The sequence below is a fragment of the Electrophorus electricus genome, chromosome 7 (assembly GCF_041902795.1).
Source record: "Electrophorus electricus isolate QZ-2024a chromosome 7, ASM4190279v1, whole genome shotgun sequence".
Lineage (NCBI taxonomy): Eukaryota > Metazoa > Chordata > Actinopteri > Gymnotiformes > Gymnotidae > Electrophorus > Electrophorus electricus.
Window position 1 is genome coordinate 28,686,082 of NC_137503.1, and position 15,795 is coordinate 28,701,876.

Below are 15,795 nucleotides of genomic sequence, written 5' to 3' on the forward strand. Positions count from 1 at the left end.
GAGCGAGAGAGAGAGAGAGACAGAGATAGAGAGAGAGAGAGAGAGAGACACTCATCTCCTGACTACAGTCTCCAGCTCTACATGCCTACATCTGCATGTTCTCTATCTTAACTTAGGTCATGCAGAGATTAAGCCAGTCTGCAAATTTCCCAAATCACTGAGCACTCTCTCCAGTCACTCAAGAGGACAAATTAAAACATGCTTTGCTGATGTCAACAAATTACACATCACATTTCTCTGAACAGATGTACCCAGCGCCTGCCTTTAAGCTCTCAGCTAGTAAAGGCCTTCATTTGCCACTGGAAATGAACTAAAACATCTAAAATGGCAGCCTTCTCTTCTCAAATCAATTTAACAGGCTCTGTTTGCAGTGGGAGATGCTTTGAGTCAAAGGTTAGCATTTCCAGCCGCACTATAAAAGCTGCTCTTTGAAGTGTGTGTTTAAAGAGATGCCGTGCTGTGTGAAGCGGGAAGCTTCACCACCTCAGGAAAGAGTAGCACAGTGAGGCCTTCAGCTCTCATCAACTAATCATTCACTGTGTGTGTGTGTGTGTGTGTGTGTGTGTGTATGTGTCACATGCTCTCGCTCATTACCTTAGAAATTGACGACATTTAGGCTAACATCCTGGTTCCTGCTGGCATTCATAAGCATCAAATGCACTACAGCGAGTATAAGTGAAGAAAATTCCATTTTGGCTTTGGATCAAATTCCGGAGTAATTACAACTTTGGGAGTAGTTAATTTTACCTAGTTCTTTTACATTCAGTGTCAGCTATTCATGAAGATGATTCATGAAAAGCTGTTTCTCTTTGTCTCATTGCAGTGGGATGTCGGTGGGTACTTGACTTCATGTATATCTTTCTGCATAGATTAATCCTATATCCCAAAATCTGCACAGTGCCTCATTCACTGACTCTTGTATCTCTTGAAATTCTACAAGGCTCCATATCTGTTATATCACAGCATTGTAATGCACAACTTCCAACCCGACTCCTACCTCCTTGCCCCGGCATTGCTGCAAATCAATTTAGATTCAATACCGTCACTATCTATCACCACCCGCCAGTGTAGATGCGGTGAGCAGAGGGGGCCGACTGAGTCAGCAGCAGCAAACGTCACCATCATTGGAGTTGCATTAATATTACCTGCTTTTGCAAAGTCAACTTCTTACTATTCAAACCCCCGTTCACATTATGGACAGATGCATTCCCAGGGAGCACATGCAGTCATACTAATAAATGTATTTCATATTTACATGTAAGACGCTCTGGATAAGAGTGTCTGCCAAATGCTGTAAATATAAATTAAAAATGTAAATGTAAACATTAAGCACAGCACATGGTGGAAGTCTAAAGAATAAATAGCATCCTCATTTTAAACGAGACCTTCCAGCCCTTTATCCTAATCCCAGTTCCCTTGAGAGAATATAAGAAGCAAACATAGTGAAGAACAGTAACAGTGGATTGGAGTTCTTTCCAGAAGCAAGGCAGGTTGGGTCTGAGAGACAGCAGGCAGACACTGCCATGCATCAAGGTCTATATTAGACCTGAAAGCTATGACATGTGCCCCTGCTCCCTACCCTCTGCAGGTCCAAAATAAACCCTGTCAAACAAGGTATCAAGTGAACTCCCGAACAGAGATGCAGACAGATAGAGAGAGAGAAAAATATTCCACCCTCCACTGTTCTTACAAATCAAATGGACAGCCATTTACATGACCAAACAGGACCTACACTGCACTTAAGGAAGGCTGAGCTCCAGGTTTCTGCTCCTGCTTGTGAAAGGTGAGTATAAATGTTTATTTCTATGCTGGCATATTTACAGCTAGAGATGGATTATTCACTCCGGCTGACTTGACATCCTCCATCTGTTGCATCAGTAAATCAATGAGCTCATCTAATGTGTGCAGGATGACATTAAGGATGGTACCGGAGCATCTAACATGCAGGGCAACCCACTGAGGCTACTGGCGACTACATGTGAGAGCAGTGAAACCTGTGGAATAGTGCTAATGGTGGTATGTGCTCTGCTGTCTTTGGCAATGAGTTCTGTTGTGCAAGCCGAGTGAGAAAGACTATACCTCTGAACATGACAGTCACAGATATTTCCTCCACTGGTTCACTGTTTGAGCAGCACACAACCACAGAAGGACCTCAGGGTCTCAGGAGGAAATGAACCCTCTGTCTCACAGCCTCAAGATCCTGTGGCTTCCTGGTAGCCTCTGCACCACAGCCAAGGATATTCGTATTTTACTGTTCATTTTAACTGTTCAATAGAAGTCATAAAGCTGACCCCGACTCTCTGTTGTCACCTGTTGTGTATTCACCATGACAGATAAGAGGCTGGTGTTGATGCCTGTGTGTCGGTAATGTCCCCTTCGGCAAAGCAGGCAGAAACAGTGAATAGGGACAGGCTGGACTTGGAGGAAATCAGCAGAGTGAACCAGTGGCCCTTTCCTGATAACGCCTATCAGTCCTGCCCACACACTGCTGCCCCATGCACTATAAGATAACGAGCACGAATGGCCCTCTCCCTCCGAGCCCTGCCTCTACTTTCTCTGACTGGCTAACCATCTTGTGTGCATAGAGGATTGATTCTCAGGGTGGGCCCACATAGGTCAAGCACAAGGCCATCAGTCAAGTGGCACACAGTAAGTGCTCTCATGACCAACCTCTCTGGATGAAGAATGCAGACAGATGCCCTGGCTGTTTTTTTCAACAAACTGTCAGCAAGGCACAAATATGATGCCTTCGGTCCATCGGTCAATGACAGGAGGTCCCGGGAGCTGAGAAGATTCTAAACAGGGTCCGCTGTCATTGGAAAAGCACGTCCTTGTCACTCATATCCGTTTGCTCTGCTTGCCTCTTCCTTGGGGATAGGTACTTCATTTTGTAGACCAATCTGCCAGCTTAAGACTGATGCCTAGGAGAGGCATCCCCTTTTATATTCCCTTACCAAGAGCGATTAGTCCTCATTTCCCTAAGGTCAAAGTCTGTCCTCTTAAAGCTATGTTTTTTCTTCCATCTGAATGGTATACATATCATAACTGCATACTTCACAGGCTCATCTAAACATTACAGACAGCCCTGCAACAAGACTGACTAAAAGGTTTAATGTGTGTGAGAGGTTTTTAAAAAAAAATCACACACCTTTTTGCTGCAAGAGGGCAATGTGTGCAACAGGTTTTGCAGAATAGATGTTGGCTAGAGTTTGAGAAGAGCAGTTAAAATATTACTGTTCAGGAGATGTAGGCCAAAGCCCACACACCTCAAATGTTCTATATTACAAATATAAATACACACTGATGGGATACAAAAAGATGAAAGAGTGTGTTCTACTCAAGAAATATTTCTGATATCGCCCTTACTGCAATAATATTGTAGATCACCTGAATAGGATTCAGGGGTCTTTTGAAACTAGGAAAATAGTAAGGGAATAGAAAGTCATTTCCCATGCTGTACGGCTTCTCAAAATTCCATTGCTAGAATCAAAGCATTTCACAAAGTCATCTGAACAAAATCTCTTTGAAGACACACCGCTCGCTCTTAACATATTCACAAAAGCAGAGAATGAAGATCGCTCTCAGGTAGAGAGCAGACGATTGTGGATTCTCCCATACTGTACCAGAATAAGGTTTTGGATTATAGCAGAGCAGAGCTATGACACAAAATACCTTGAGAAATAAGATTTGTGTAAGTAATCCAGACACAGTTGCATTTCAATCATGGTAAATCGTCCTCAGCCCTTTGGGCATTTAGAGTGGTTAGACATTACCAAGCTATAGGCCTACATCTGAATGGACTTTACAATGGCATGGTGCTTACAAACTCTTTTGGAATTAATATAATCAAATCATAGAGCCACATTATCTTTTCTGTGACTTTGCCCATCAGCAACCTATTTGCTGACAGATCCATGTGCCTGCTCTCTGTCTGCCTCTCTCTCTCTCTCTCTCTCTCTCTCTCTCTCTCTCTCTCTCTCTCTCTCTCTCTCTCTCTCTCTCTCTCTCTCTCTCGAGGAACAGTGACACGGGGGAGCCGGTATTTTAAGTATGGCAGACTCCAGTGCCTTTGCCTTGCCTCAAAGCACTTGGGCAGCGTTTAAATTTGATACATCCTTATCATTCTACCAAATTGAATTGACTGAACACAAGAAAAAAAGATGAGTGACCTACATCTCTGACATACTTAGGAGGGAAGGCAGAAAACAGAGCAGAGGATAGGGGCATCCAGGCTAGGATGGGATGGACAGCACACTCCATCCATGTACAACATGAGCACATTAACACGCACAAAGGCATCACATAAAACTCTTAAATTCTTCACTCTGACCTGCTGTTTGATAACTGATGATAGCTAGATAATTACCATCGGGCTGCTTTTTATAGAGCATCTGAGGGCATCCCACTCCTGGGCTACAGATGCAAATGCACTGTTCTTTCTCAAATGAAAATTAAACAGAGCACACAGGATTCAGGATTTGCCTATATTTCTGTATGATTTTACTTAAACTCTCATAATATTCCCTATTTGTGTATTCATACATTTTATGGCACCAACATGCTCATAATTAAAAATATTTATGGTTATTAAGTTATAAACCATTCTCCTCAGGGGCATAATGACAAAATATTAAACACATTCAATGCATTTCAGTTAAAGCCACTTTCTTGCAGTATCATGCTATGCATGGAAATAAAATTTGGGGGAACTTAATTTAAAATAGGTGCCATATGTACTGAACTGTTAGCAGTGCCAAACCTGTGGTGACATCATAGCAACAGGGATTGGTGTGTGAAGTAAAAGTGTGTGTCAGCGTTAGCCAAATAAAGAGTCAACTCCATAAGGCAAGTCATACAATGTTACAACAGGGAGATGACCCAAACACACACAGACAGGAACTTCCTGTCATTACACGCTGTTGTTGTTGTTCCAGACTAAAGCTGAGGAAGAAACCAGTTTGTCAGGGAGTTTATTTGGTATATTTCCAGACCTAACGGACAACCCACCCCATAAACTAAACTATTTTCTGCATGTTTCACTATATTTTAAAACCCCTGGCAGTGTTGGCAGTGTTGTGAAATGTGGGTCACAGTAAGATAAGGTTAAAGATAATGTTAAAAAATGACCTCCCATGAACTTCTATGGAGCAAAGAATGAGAAAATAGTAATATATTGCTAACACAGCAATGCAGTATCTTACAGCAAAAAACTGATAAAGAGTGGTTACTGTCAGTTTTGCCATTTTGCAAAAACATTCTGCAAAAGAACTCTTTATAATGCCATTTCAGTTTTGAAGTGCAGCACTCCAGAGTTAACTTAAATGAGTTTGGGGATTAGACATGGTGGTTGGGAATTAAAACTTCTTAATTTACCATATGTCTGTATTCACACAAAATTGCTTTATAAATTAATGCAACAGGATAATACCTTCTAGTAGTTTTTCCAACTATAACTATATCCTGATAAATAACAGGATGTATACAGTCATTGCTTTCCATAGCAGATAAGTATGTGAACTTGAGTGAGTAAACAATCTTGGGAAATTAGGAATAAGAACACAGGTAACTGAAGCTAGTATGCAATATAGCCAGAATGCGACCCGTTAAGGTAGTATCATGTTATCTTAAATAATATAAAAATCTCCAGTGAATATATTAATGCACTGATTCCTTACACATTAATCTGAAGATATGATACCTTTGAAAATATTTAATTTATCACGCTCACCAAGACCCTCTGAAACTCAAACAAGTTGCACTATGCAAGATTACAGTATGTGAGATTATATATATTGTGCTATTTATGGTTTTTGCCATTACGTTAGTAGCATTCTTTTTGTGTTTTCCCAAAAACAAACAAACAAACAAAAACATATCCGACTCAACTTTTTCATTCTTGTGGAAGATAATTCCTTGAAAATCAGTAAATTTGCAAGATCTGCCATTGACGACAGATGCCACCATTTGACACAGCAGAGTTCTCACACAGCATGCATCACCATGTGCCAAAATCCTGTTGATGCCACATAATGTTTATATTAAAAGCACAGATGCTCAAATGCTTGCATAACACAGCATGCAATCTACTGGACCATAGATCAGAACTTATTTTCAGCATACCTTCAGCATACCTTTCAGCATGCTCCCTGCAAAGTGAGATAATGCTCTGAATCCACCAGTAGCACTGACCATGTGAGAAGCTCCAGACGGAGCCTGTTCACTTTAACTAAAGTGGCTGTAGCTCTGTGACCCTAGGAGCCAAACAGGGACACCCAAAAGCATTATTTTCTAATCAAAGGTTAGGAACGTGGTCTGAAAAGGCAGGAATAATCAATCCTGCAGTCTCTTTAAAGCATGAATGTAGACAAGGTGGCAGTGTGAAGCTCAGTGTCATTCAGTCATCATCATCATCATCTTCTTCATTATCATCACACTAATGTGGCTCATTTCTTTACTGAGGCCAGGAAGTTGCACAGCCACATAGACTGTAATACATCATTAAGCCAATACAGCTACTAGTTATGGTTATCCTGTTGAAACAATATTATCACCACAATATCATCCAGGGTTGAGTGATGGATGACCATTTTACCCTTCATACAGGTAATGGGGCAGGGGTCGCTGAGCAGTTAAGGTACTGGGCTAGTAATCAGGAGGTTGCTGGTGCAAGCCTACCATTGCCAAGTTGCCACACTGTTGGGCCCCTCAGCAAGGCCCTTAACCCTCAATTGCCTGAATGGTACTTGCAAGTTGGTTTGGATAAAAGTGCCTGCAAAATGTGGTAAACTAAATTACTCTACAGGTACTCTTAGACTTTGTAGCATGTCTTTTCTAACATCTTTTTGACAGGGCAGGAATTTATCACCATGTATCACTGTACTGTGAAGTTTCTTTTTGATTCTTCCGATTTTCAGCAATAGCTTCTCAACTGTCTCTCAAACAAGCCAACATTCCACCATGGATTTAATCAGAAACAGCTGTGAATAAAATCACAGATAAAGGATATACTTTGCCCTAGGCAGATTAATTGTAGAGATTGCCAATCACCATAAAGATTAAAAAAACATTTTAGACCAGTATGGTAACAGTTACCAGTCTTGGGCATAATATGCAAATCTGTTTTAGAAACATAAAAAATGAGACCATGCTATAGAGCACATTTGAATCTATTCAAACGATGAGCTCTTCAGGAAGCACACACCACGAGCCTGAGAAACAAGCTCAGCTTTTTTGTCACTTACATCAATGACTTATTAGCATCTAAAAATACATAAATAACTTGGACAAAGAAGAAATTGAAACGCTCTGAAGCTAAACTAGGGAAGTGCATGAACAACAACAAAACAACATGAATAACAACAAAAAAGAAATGACCTGCTTTATGAGACATACATGCACATGCACAGATAGAGGGGCAAAATATGAACTTGATGGCAATGGGAGCTGAGGTGAGATATAGACTATATGTTATAGAAAGAAAGACAGTGTGTTCCATGTGGATACAACTAATCTGACTTATTTAGCAAGAGACATCGGAATGTTGTACATCAAAATTTTAACAAGCCAGGCCTTTGTCACTGGACAATATATTCATAAATATTTTAATAAGCTCTGTGAGATGCAATAGCTGGCTATTTTTCCTGCATTACAGGGCAAAATAATAAGTTTTGGACTCATTTTAGTCAAACTTAAGAAAAAATAAATAGAACATTACCAACCTTTGTATATCACATAGAACTATACATTCAGATTTGAAGTGTTTTGAGCTAACAAATATATCGTTAATCACTTAAGACATAAGCCTAAACACCCATCTGGGCATATCTTGTCTATATTTTCACCATAAAGTAATTCAAGCTTGAAAATTGCATCTGTGATTTTAAGTTGATCTGTAAGTTGATCTGTATTTTGCAAGCAACAGCTGACCCAGAAGATAACATATTCTGTATCTTAGGGCCAGGTTTTCCCTACCCAGTAAGCTGTTTTCCACTCCTTCCCCACATCTACCAGCAAGATTGGGTTGTTATTCACTGCACCCTGCAGTGGAACAAGTATATCAGTGTACGCCACGAGATTTCTGATGGATGCTTTCCTTAACAACCTCAGTCTCCATGTACATGCCAGAAGAGACTTCCTGGATTGTGGTATTGTATATAGCTCTAACCAGTAGCCAACACACTGGCTGGCAGGAACAGTGGATAACTGAAGCGCCATTCAGACTTCCATGGGCACGGAAGCTTCAGGGCTCTCACACTGCTTTAGTTTGCTTTCTTCATGAATAGTCTTTGGCTCATTTTTTCAGCTCTGGAAACAGAGAGGACAGAGGGAGCTCTGCTCTCTGGTGGCCTGCTGCCTGATCTGAATATCCAAAGGAGCTGAGGAAATCAAGCTCTTTTGATTTCACACGGCTTTTGGATCTTCAGCACCCCTCAGCACCATGCACAGCCTCATTCAGTAGATCAGAGGCAGTGCGTTAACTGTGCTTTTTGCAATTGATGAGTGCAGTCCCGTAATACAAACAAGAGGTTTCTTTGTACAGATATGGACATGATTTACAATAGACTTATTTATATTCTACTTCATGGAACAACCCAGGAACAGTGTTCTGGAAAGTGAGTGTGTCTTGCCTTCTAAACACATTTGCTTGTACCCACCACTGTCCTGCTCAACCTGAGAGTTACCAAGTGACTACTAAAGATCTCATTCTAATCTAGAGGAGTGAATAGAGTACCTTAAAGAGGCCTGCTGTCTACATGTCAGCTGATGATGGATAAATTAAATTGTCAAAAGACAAGAGACTTGCTTGGAACACTGTCACAGCTGATCCTCTCCAGATTGAAAATTCCATATCTTTCACATTTTCCCACAATCAGTGAGTAGGGGCAGCTATATGACTGACATACTTGCGCAGGCTCAATGTCTTTATAGAAAAAAAATACAGCTGCAGCCTTCTGGGTAGCAGCTGTTTTGGTCAGTCCATCTTCAAATCAGCCACCTCTCTTCACTCTAAAAGACTGCCCACAAGGCTGCCCATGACAATCAATAGTTCCATGACTCCTGACTGATAATCATAATAACTGGACATGGAGAAAGGTCAGGTTTCAGAATGCAGCCCTAACATACTGTCTCCCACTCATAATCTGACACAATGCGGCGTGAAATAGTTTCATTAAACAAATTAACTATGGCACATGTGATGCGTGGTGCACCAAAGAGGAAATAAAAAGGAACTGTTTCCAGGGAACAAGATTGTGATGGTCTTTTGCACATCACATCTGACCACTGCACAAAAAACTGCAAAAGTGCAAAGCTTACATATTGGCTTTCAGTCAAGGTCTACTTCCCCCCCCCTTTGTCTGTCTGTCTCGTTCTTTCTCTCTCTCTCTCTTTTCCGCTTCCTCCCCTCCCTCCTTCTGCACTGATGAATAGTGGGTAGTGCCCTTAGCTTAGCATGGAGGTGCATTTCAATTTCAAGTGATTGGATAAACACTTACACTTTGCCCACTCCAATAATGCTGCGTGAGAGAAGGAGAGGCTGTCTGGCTAATCAGATAAAAGTGCAGCCCTGGGCAAGTGCAGTCATCCCACTGCTCATTGCAGTGCAGAAGAGGGTGAGGGGCACAGCCGTTAGCGGCAACAGAAACCAGGCTCGTGTCCAAGTTATGGTACAGAAGACATTACTTGAAGACACTATTTCTGTTGTTCATCCAAAAGCCTATTCAGACGTGTGTAGCCATACTCCATATAACATAATGCTTTCTGACTGTTTTTTCCTTTTTTATGCTGTAGATGTTTATGTAGAGCAGCCAATGTACCGTCACCACTAAAAGCGTCCCAATACATAAATCACAGATTTATAGCCAACAGTTCAGTGACTCAATTAAGTATAAAACCTGATAATGAATAAAGAGTCTTCTTCAAAACCATACATACTTAGGTTAGATTTTTAAAAACAGTTTCTAAGCCATCTCAGTTTCATGGAGAGTCAAATAGCACCATTTTACACTACACCCCGTAAAAAAACATTCTCACCAATCAGATGTAAAGATATTGCTGTGCAAGGCATCTGTGATCTTTTGTTGCTCTAGCATACACTGGATTGCATTCATGCTTCGGTGTTTTCGGTCGAATGCAAATGCTTTAGGCAAATGTCCACTGACGGCAGTGATGGGAAGTGTGCCTGATTATTAGCGGTTTGTCCACAGTGGCTCGAAGGCACTCAAGTGCACAAAGCAATAAGCGCAGCAGTACGGTCAGGGATAAAGTCCAAGGTGCTGACAAAGTCACTTGCTGTAATTCCTTGACAAGCACTGTGACCTCTGAAACAGTGAGGGTCGAACATGCATAAAACAGGTAAAAGTCACTAAAGTTGTGTCCTGAGAAGGCACTACCTGTGTCAACATATCCCTGTCTTTAACTCCTTTTTTTCTGAAATTAAGTCCATGTACTGAGTATGGTTACACAATTTAGACCAAAAAAAATGTTACAACTAAAGTACACTTCAATAAACATGGACTTTGAGTCAGGTATCATGAACAGTTCCAGAAAATATGGTTAGCACTTTGTACTAAAACCCTTATCTGAGGAGTATTGCTGTTTATGACTAGAGAGAGGAATAACCAACATGCTGTACATACAACAAGATTAAATACATCAAGCCTTCCGTGATTACATAAGGCTAAAGACCAAACTGTATTTTTGATTAATATACAATTTATTGCATGGCCTTGGGGGTGAGTGATTAAACAGTTCATAATAAAGATTCAGTCACAGTTTGGATTAATGACTAAATGCTAAAAAGAAATTAATATTAGAACTCTAACTAATTAGCTATTAGTTGTTCCTCTCAAGAGTACATTGTTATTACATTTTAGAATTTGCTTGTGTTTGCTAATAAACTGTTTATTTTTTTATAACTTACAAACAAACAACAAGTTAAGGAATTCTGTGAAACATCGCTACTATAGCCATCTTTACAGTAAAAATCTATTTTCCTATGACCCTGTAAGTGCCATCACTGCTAACTTCTCATGTTTGAGAGAAGCTCTTCGAGGAGTAGATCATGCAGTGGTTTAAACAGCCCCCTTTATTCTTCTACTGAGAAAACACACAACAAAACTGAAATGGGAATCTGAGGCACAAACTTGAACACTGCAAGGCAGGGTCAGTTTGTAAGCCAGACCCCTGCTAACCATGGCCCGCCCTGGACAAGCTGACTTCATGCCAACAAACAGCCATTTTTGTTAACATTTTTAGGCCTGGGTGTCCTTGTCTCAGGGCACAGGAAGTACACTTGTTGTCTGCTAGACCTGGTGATAGTAAGGTTCATCAATAACTCTGTATGAAAGCTCAATGTGAATGAAAGCAGTGAAGCAGATGAGAGCTCCAGTGGGAGAGGAGAGGGGAAGCTTCGTGTGTGCCGCTGGAGGTCAGGGCCATAGGGGCAACTGGACCTGAGAGAGGCCAAGTGTGGAACACAACACAGTTTCATAAGAATCTGAGGAATGCAGCTGCTCAGTGGGCCATAGGAGTGCTATAGGCACACATACACACACACACACACACACACAAAAACAAAAAACAAAACAAAAAAACAACCCAATGCAATCCAATTCAAATGCATACACTCACATAGATGCATATATGGTTGTACATCTGTACATAAATTTACATCCTGTAGTCTTGGTGTTTCAGTGCCTATACTGTGTGAACTCGAGAGTCTGCATATCAAGCGGGTGAATATATATCCTACCATTGTATAGGTTGACACCAGGAACACACACACAACCCCCTGCAAACACACTTAGATACAAGAGAAAATAAATAGGTCTAGGCTGGAGTGTGAAACTCCAGATGGGTTCACCTCCTCAGCCTCTGAATAGCTTCCACTGGGGCCTTTTCTATGCTGCAGCTCTTGAACCAGGAATGGCCAATCAGGATTTACTATGGATGCAACTTCATAGCAGCATTCAATCTCACGATCTCACCAACTCAACATCTAGTGCTACCATAGTCTACCTGATATGAGTGAACAAATCTGTGAACCGATACTCTTGGAATAACTCAAAATTAATTTTGAGAACTAGCTTATGTGATTCTGTGACGGTAGCGATGGCACAGAGGAAGTGAAAGGCAAGGTCTTTATTCTCCATGGTCAAATGAAAACACTCACAAAATGCACAAAAAAAAACAAGTATTCTTAATATGAGGATCTGGGGAAGCGATGCACGGGATGAGTCTCCCGTCTGGCCTAGTCCACTAATGTGCAGCGCCTTCTCCAGAGACCTGTGGGTTTAAATAGCAAAGACACGTATGCACAGGTGTAATTGATTAAAACTCCGGTTATCGGGAACGAGGTAAGGTTGTAGGACCGGCCCTATCTAAAGTGGGTGTGTCTTCTTTGGCGGATGACTGGCCAACCATGACAGATTCACTTTAAATAGATAGCTATTTTCATGGTGGTTGGTCCAAAAGCAACAACAATGAGTCTAGGCATGGTTAACAGGATGTAGTACAAGCAAAGATCTGGAAAGAGACACTTGGGTGGACAGAAGACCTAACCTGAGCATTCAGAATAATGTCCTTCTCATTGTCTCTCCTACAGGACAGAGTGATGAACAAAGTGCTCAGACACTTTGGGTTGTCTCAGAGGACAGCCCTACTCATTGGCCTTTCACAGCACCAAAACGATTAGCAACTTCTTTAGGGGGGCAGGATCAGGCCTCCTTCTTTCTCAGGAAGGTATGCATGCATGCACGCACACACACACCTTGATATGCCTCTATGAACTCAACCATATCCTCTCACTATCAGATCACATTTTAGATAATTTTTGGATCTGTATTCCTACATTGAAAACTTCAGGTAGTGATTGATTACCTAACATTTGCAAGCATGTAAGCCTACTGAACAAAACCTTTTTAATTATATTAATTTATCTATTTACATTTGGTCTCCTGAAATATGGAGGGGACTATGTATAACAAAAAATCTAAAAAAGTTGATTCTAGATCTAATGTAGTAGAATTCAGAGGCCAAACTACAAAAACCTTGTCATTGTGCAGTTAATTATGGACTGTACTGCATGTGCACAGCCAAGAGCAGAAATCAAACACCTGATCATTCCTGCCAGCAGCCAGTCTTCTTCATCTATCTGTAAGTCTATTTATAAGGCTCATCTATTTATAAACCTCTAAAAGTAATGGTAGCATGGCTTCAGCATACATTTGTCAGTATTCCAGCCATTACTAGCCCCACCCAGGCTAGGCACAAATTAAGAAGTGTTTCTTGGAAAGGTGAGGTGTTACTTAAAAACTAGATAGATTTACAGCCTCATGGCTGCAACACAACCCAGTGTGCTGTACCTTTGAAACACATTGTGCACACTATAACAAACCTAGATAAAACCTTTAATGTGCCGGGGACCAGTGCTAATAGTATACTGTTCTGCACTGTGTATGTAAAGCAAAAACAAGAAAGTAATTAAGGCTAGACAATAACAGCAACAATAATAAAAATAAGTTTTATTTATAAAGCACCTTTCCAGAGCTCAAGGTGGCTATAGATTATAGCATATACAGACTTAAGCCCTGAATCTGTAATGACACAGTTCTCCCCATTAGCAAATCTATGTAGTGGTTGAGTCCCAGAGTCTGTGTTTCAGCACTCTGATTAGCTAACGCAACTGGCCCCATTACTGCCTGTACTTAGATTAATAGCCCAGGGGATCAGGCCCTGACATGGGAGACAGGGCAGCATGCTCCAGCACTACAAGCTTTCCTGATCCACCCTGCTAGGAGGTATGGGTTAAGGAAGAAATCGCTGTTTTCTTCAGGTACACAAATCATTCCATGGTATAAAGCTGAATTGCAAAAAATTGTTCACAAACAACATCAGGCTCTTACCTTATTCTGATCAGTCCAATACAGAAAGTAGCCCTTGGGGTCCACCTGTAATGTTACAGGAGTCACAATAGTAGAATCCTACAAGCACAGAGAGAGGACAATATAAAGAAAGTGGTTACATTTACATTTTGTCAAATGGGCACTTGTGTAAATCTTATATACTACACAAAAGAAGATTTGAGAATAATAAAATCTTTTTCAATAATGGGAGAAATTATGAGGATCAATCTGGGTATGTGAAAGAGAAGGACAGAGTCTTGTGTTCCTGTGAAACAAAGCATACTGGGAGTGAAATACATAGCCTGGTGTGATTTGTCATATGGTATCCCATGGAAAAGACACAAGAGATCTTGTGTTATGGCATTCCACAGAGCAATATCCCTCAGGCATCTTTACACAGCAATTGAAGATTGGATACTTATTGGATTATTGGATACTTCTATTCAAAAACAACTGCTTATTTTTCTGTTGTGTCCTGTGGGAGACGGGGATGTTTACTAAGAGCTAAATGGTACCAGAGCAAGTTACAAACGTGAAGATTAGCTACAGCATGATGCCGTTTTTCTGGCATGGGCTGACGTCAGTGAGTGCTGAAAAGAGCTGTCTGCTGAAACAAAACAGAGCTGAGACCAAGCAGTGATTCAAAATGCTGAGCCTCACTGTTACAAGATGAATGAGAATAGCAGCTATAAGATGACCATAGGCACCTCATTCACTGCATGTGGGTGGGACAAGTCTTTTACTTTGAGTCTAACATGGAATTAATTAAAGAAGGCTTCCACCTTTAAGAAAAGCAGTAGTATTTCAGATGAGCACATGTTAAGGCATTCCGGTGACCAGGCTGCACAAGTGTCGACCTTATCCAGTTCCGCTGCTGGAATTTAATCCTTCAGTTTCTTGCGTTAAATGTAGATGACAATGTACACATAGGCTTCTTACAGGGGGCCTGTGAATTATTCTATTTCAGGTTGCCTGCACACTCGGAAAAAAAAAAATAAATGAAGAAGAGATAAATAAATGAATTAATAATATTTGAAGTTTGAATTAATAATAAATGAAGAAGAGATAGACACAAAGCGAGAGTTGAGTTAATCGATCCTTCTGACAAACAAAGCAAGGAAATTCAAAGCAGCCTTACTGCTGTCGCGCTGTGTACTGGGAAGGCTGTTTGGTACTGGGAAGGCACTGAATAGCCAAAACCCCAGAGAATGCTGGACTGCAGCTGGTGAAGGCTGTATGAGGACCCGCTCTCAGAGGTGGAACATACGAAAGGAAATGTCATGGGCCAACTCTTAGCACCATGTGGTTTTAAAACAATTCACTTTCCGTCTTGTACATTAGTCAGCCTGTGTTACCAGTATCTGTATGGGCACAGAGCTGGACCTGACCACTCTGCTGAGAGCAAGCTAAGAACATGAAGAAAACACTGCAGACACAAGCACATTAATGATCTTTTTATCCCAATAAATGTACAATTACCATAATGTCTTTATGTGGTTCATTTTGCTTAACGTGATAATGGTGTGCAACATGTGTAGGCAAGTATGTGTGTGTGTGTTTATATAAATAAAACAACACTAAAATGCATGCCATCGGCAAGATATTAGATGTGTAACCCCAAAGCACAGGAGCTGGAAAGCCCAGGAAACACTTGCAAAGCTGAAAAGCCATACATTTCAAAAGATCCCACAGGAACATCAATCTGTGCTGACATTGGGCCCATGTAAACATGTAAACACATCCCCTTCTCACACCTTTCACAGAACAGAAAAAAAAAAAAGCCAAAAACATGGGTGTCGGTACAGGGTGGACAGCGAGGAAGGCGTGAACTGGACAAAAGGCTGAAAAGGGGGGAACTTTGCAAAGGGCTGCTGGACATAAGGTTTGGAGC

The 15,795-nt window shown here is 41.0% G+C and overlaps 1 protein-coding gene across 9 annotated transcripts in view; it reads right to left on the reverse strand.

The window, feature by feature from the left end:
- plcb1l (phospholipase C beta 1-like) overlaps positions 1-15,795 on the reverse strand; it is a 78,826-nt gene that overhangs the window by 61,419 nt on the left and 1,612 nt on the right. For 7 of the 9 annotated variants that reach the window (XR_014124473.1, XR_014124474.1, XR_014124475.1 and 4 more), the window contains exon 2: positions 13,905-13,982. Coding sequence is in view for 4 of the 9 variants with exons in the window: in XM_081717223.1 (XP_081573349.1) it covers positions 13,905-13,982 (78 nt within the window). In the remaining 5 variants the exon portion in view is untranslated. Of the gene's footprint in view, positions 1-2,079; positions 2,350-13,904; positions 13,983-15,795 lie in introns of those variants that run through there. The other 2 variants (XM_081717227.1, XM_081717226.1) reach the window with 1 other exon arrangement.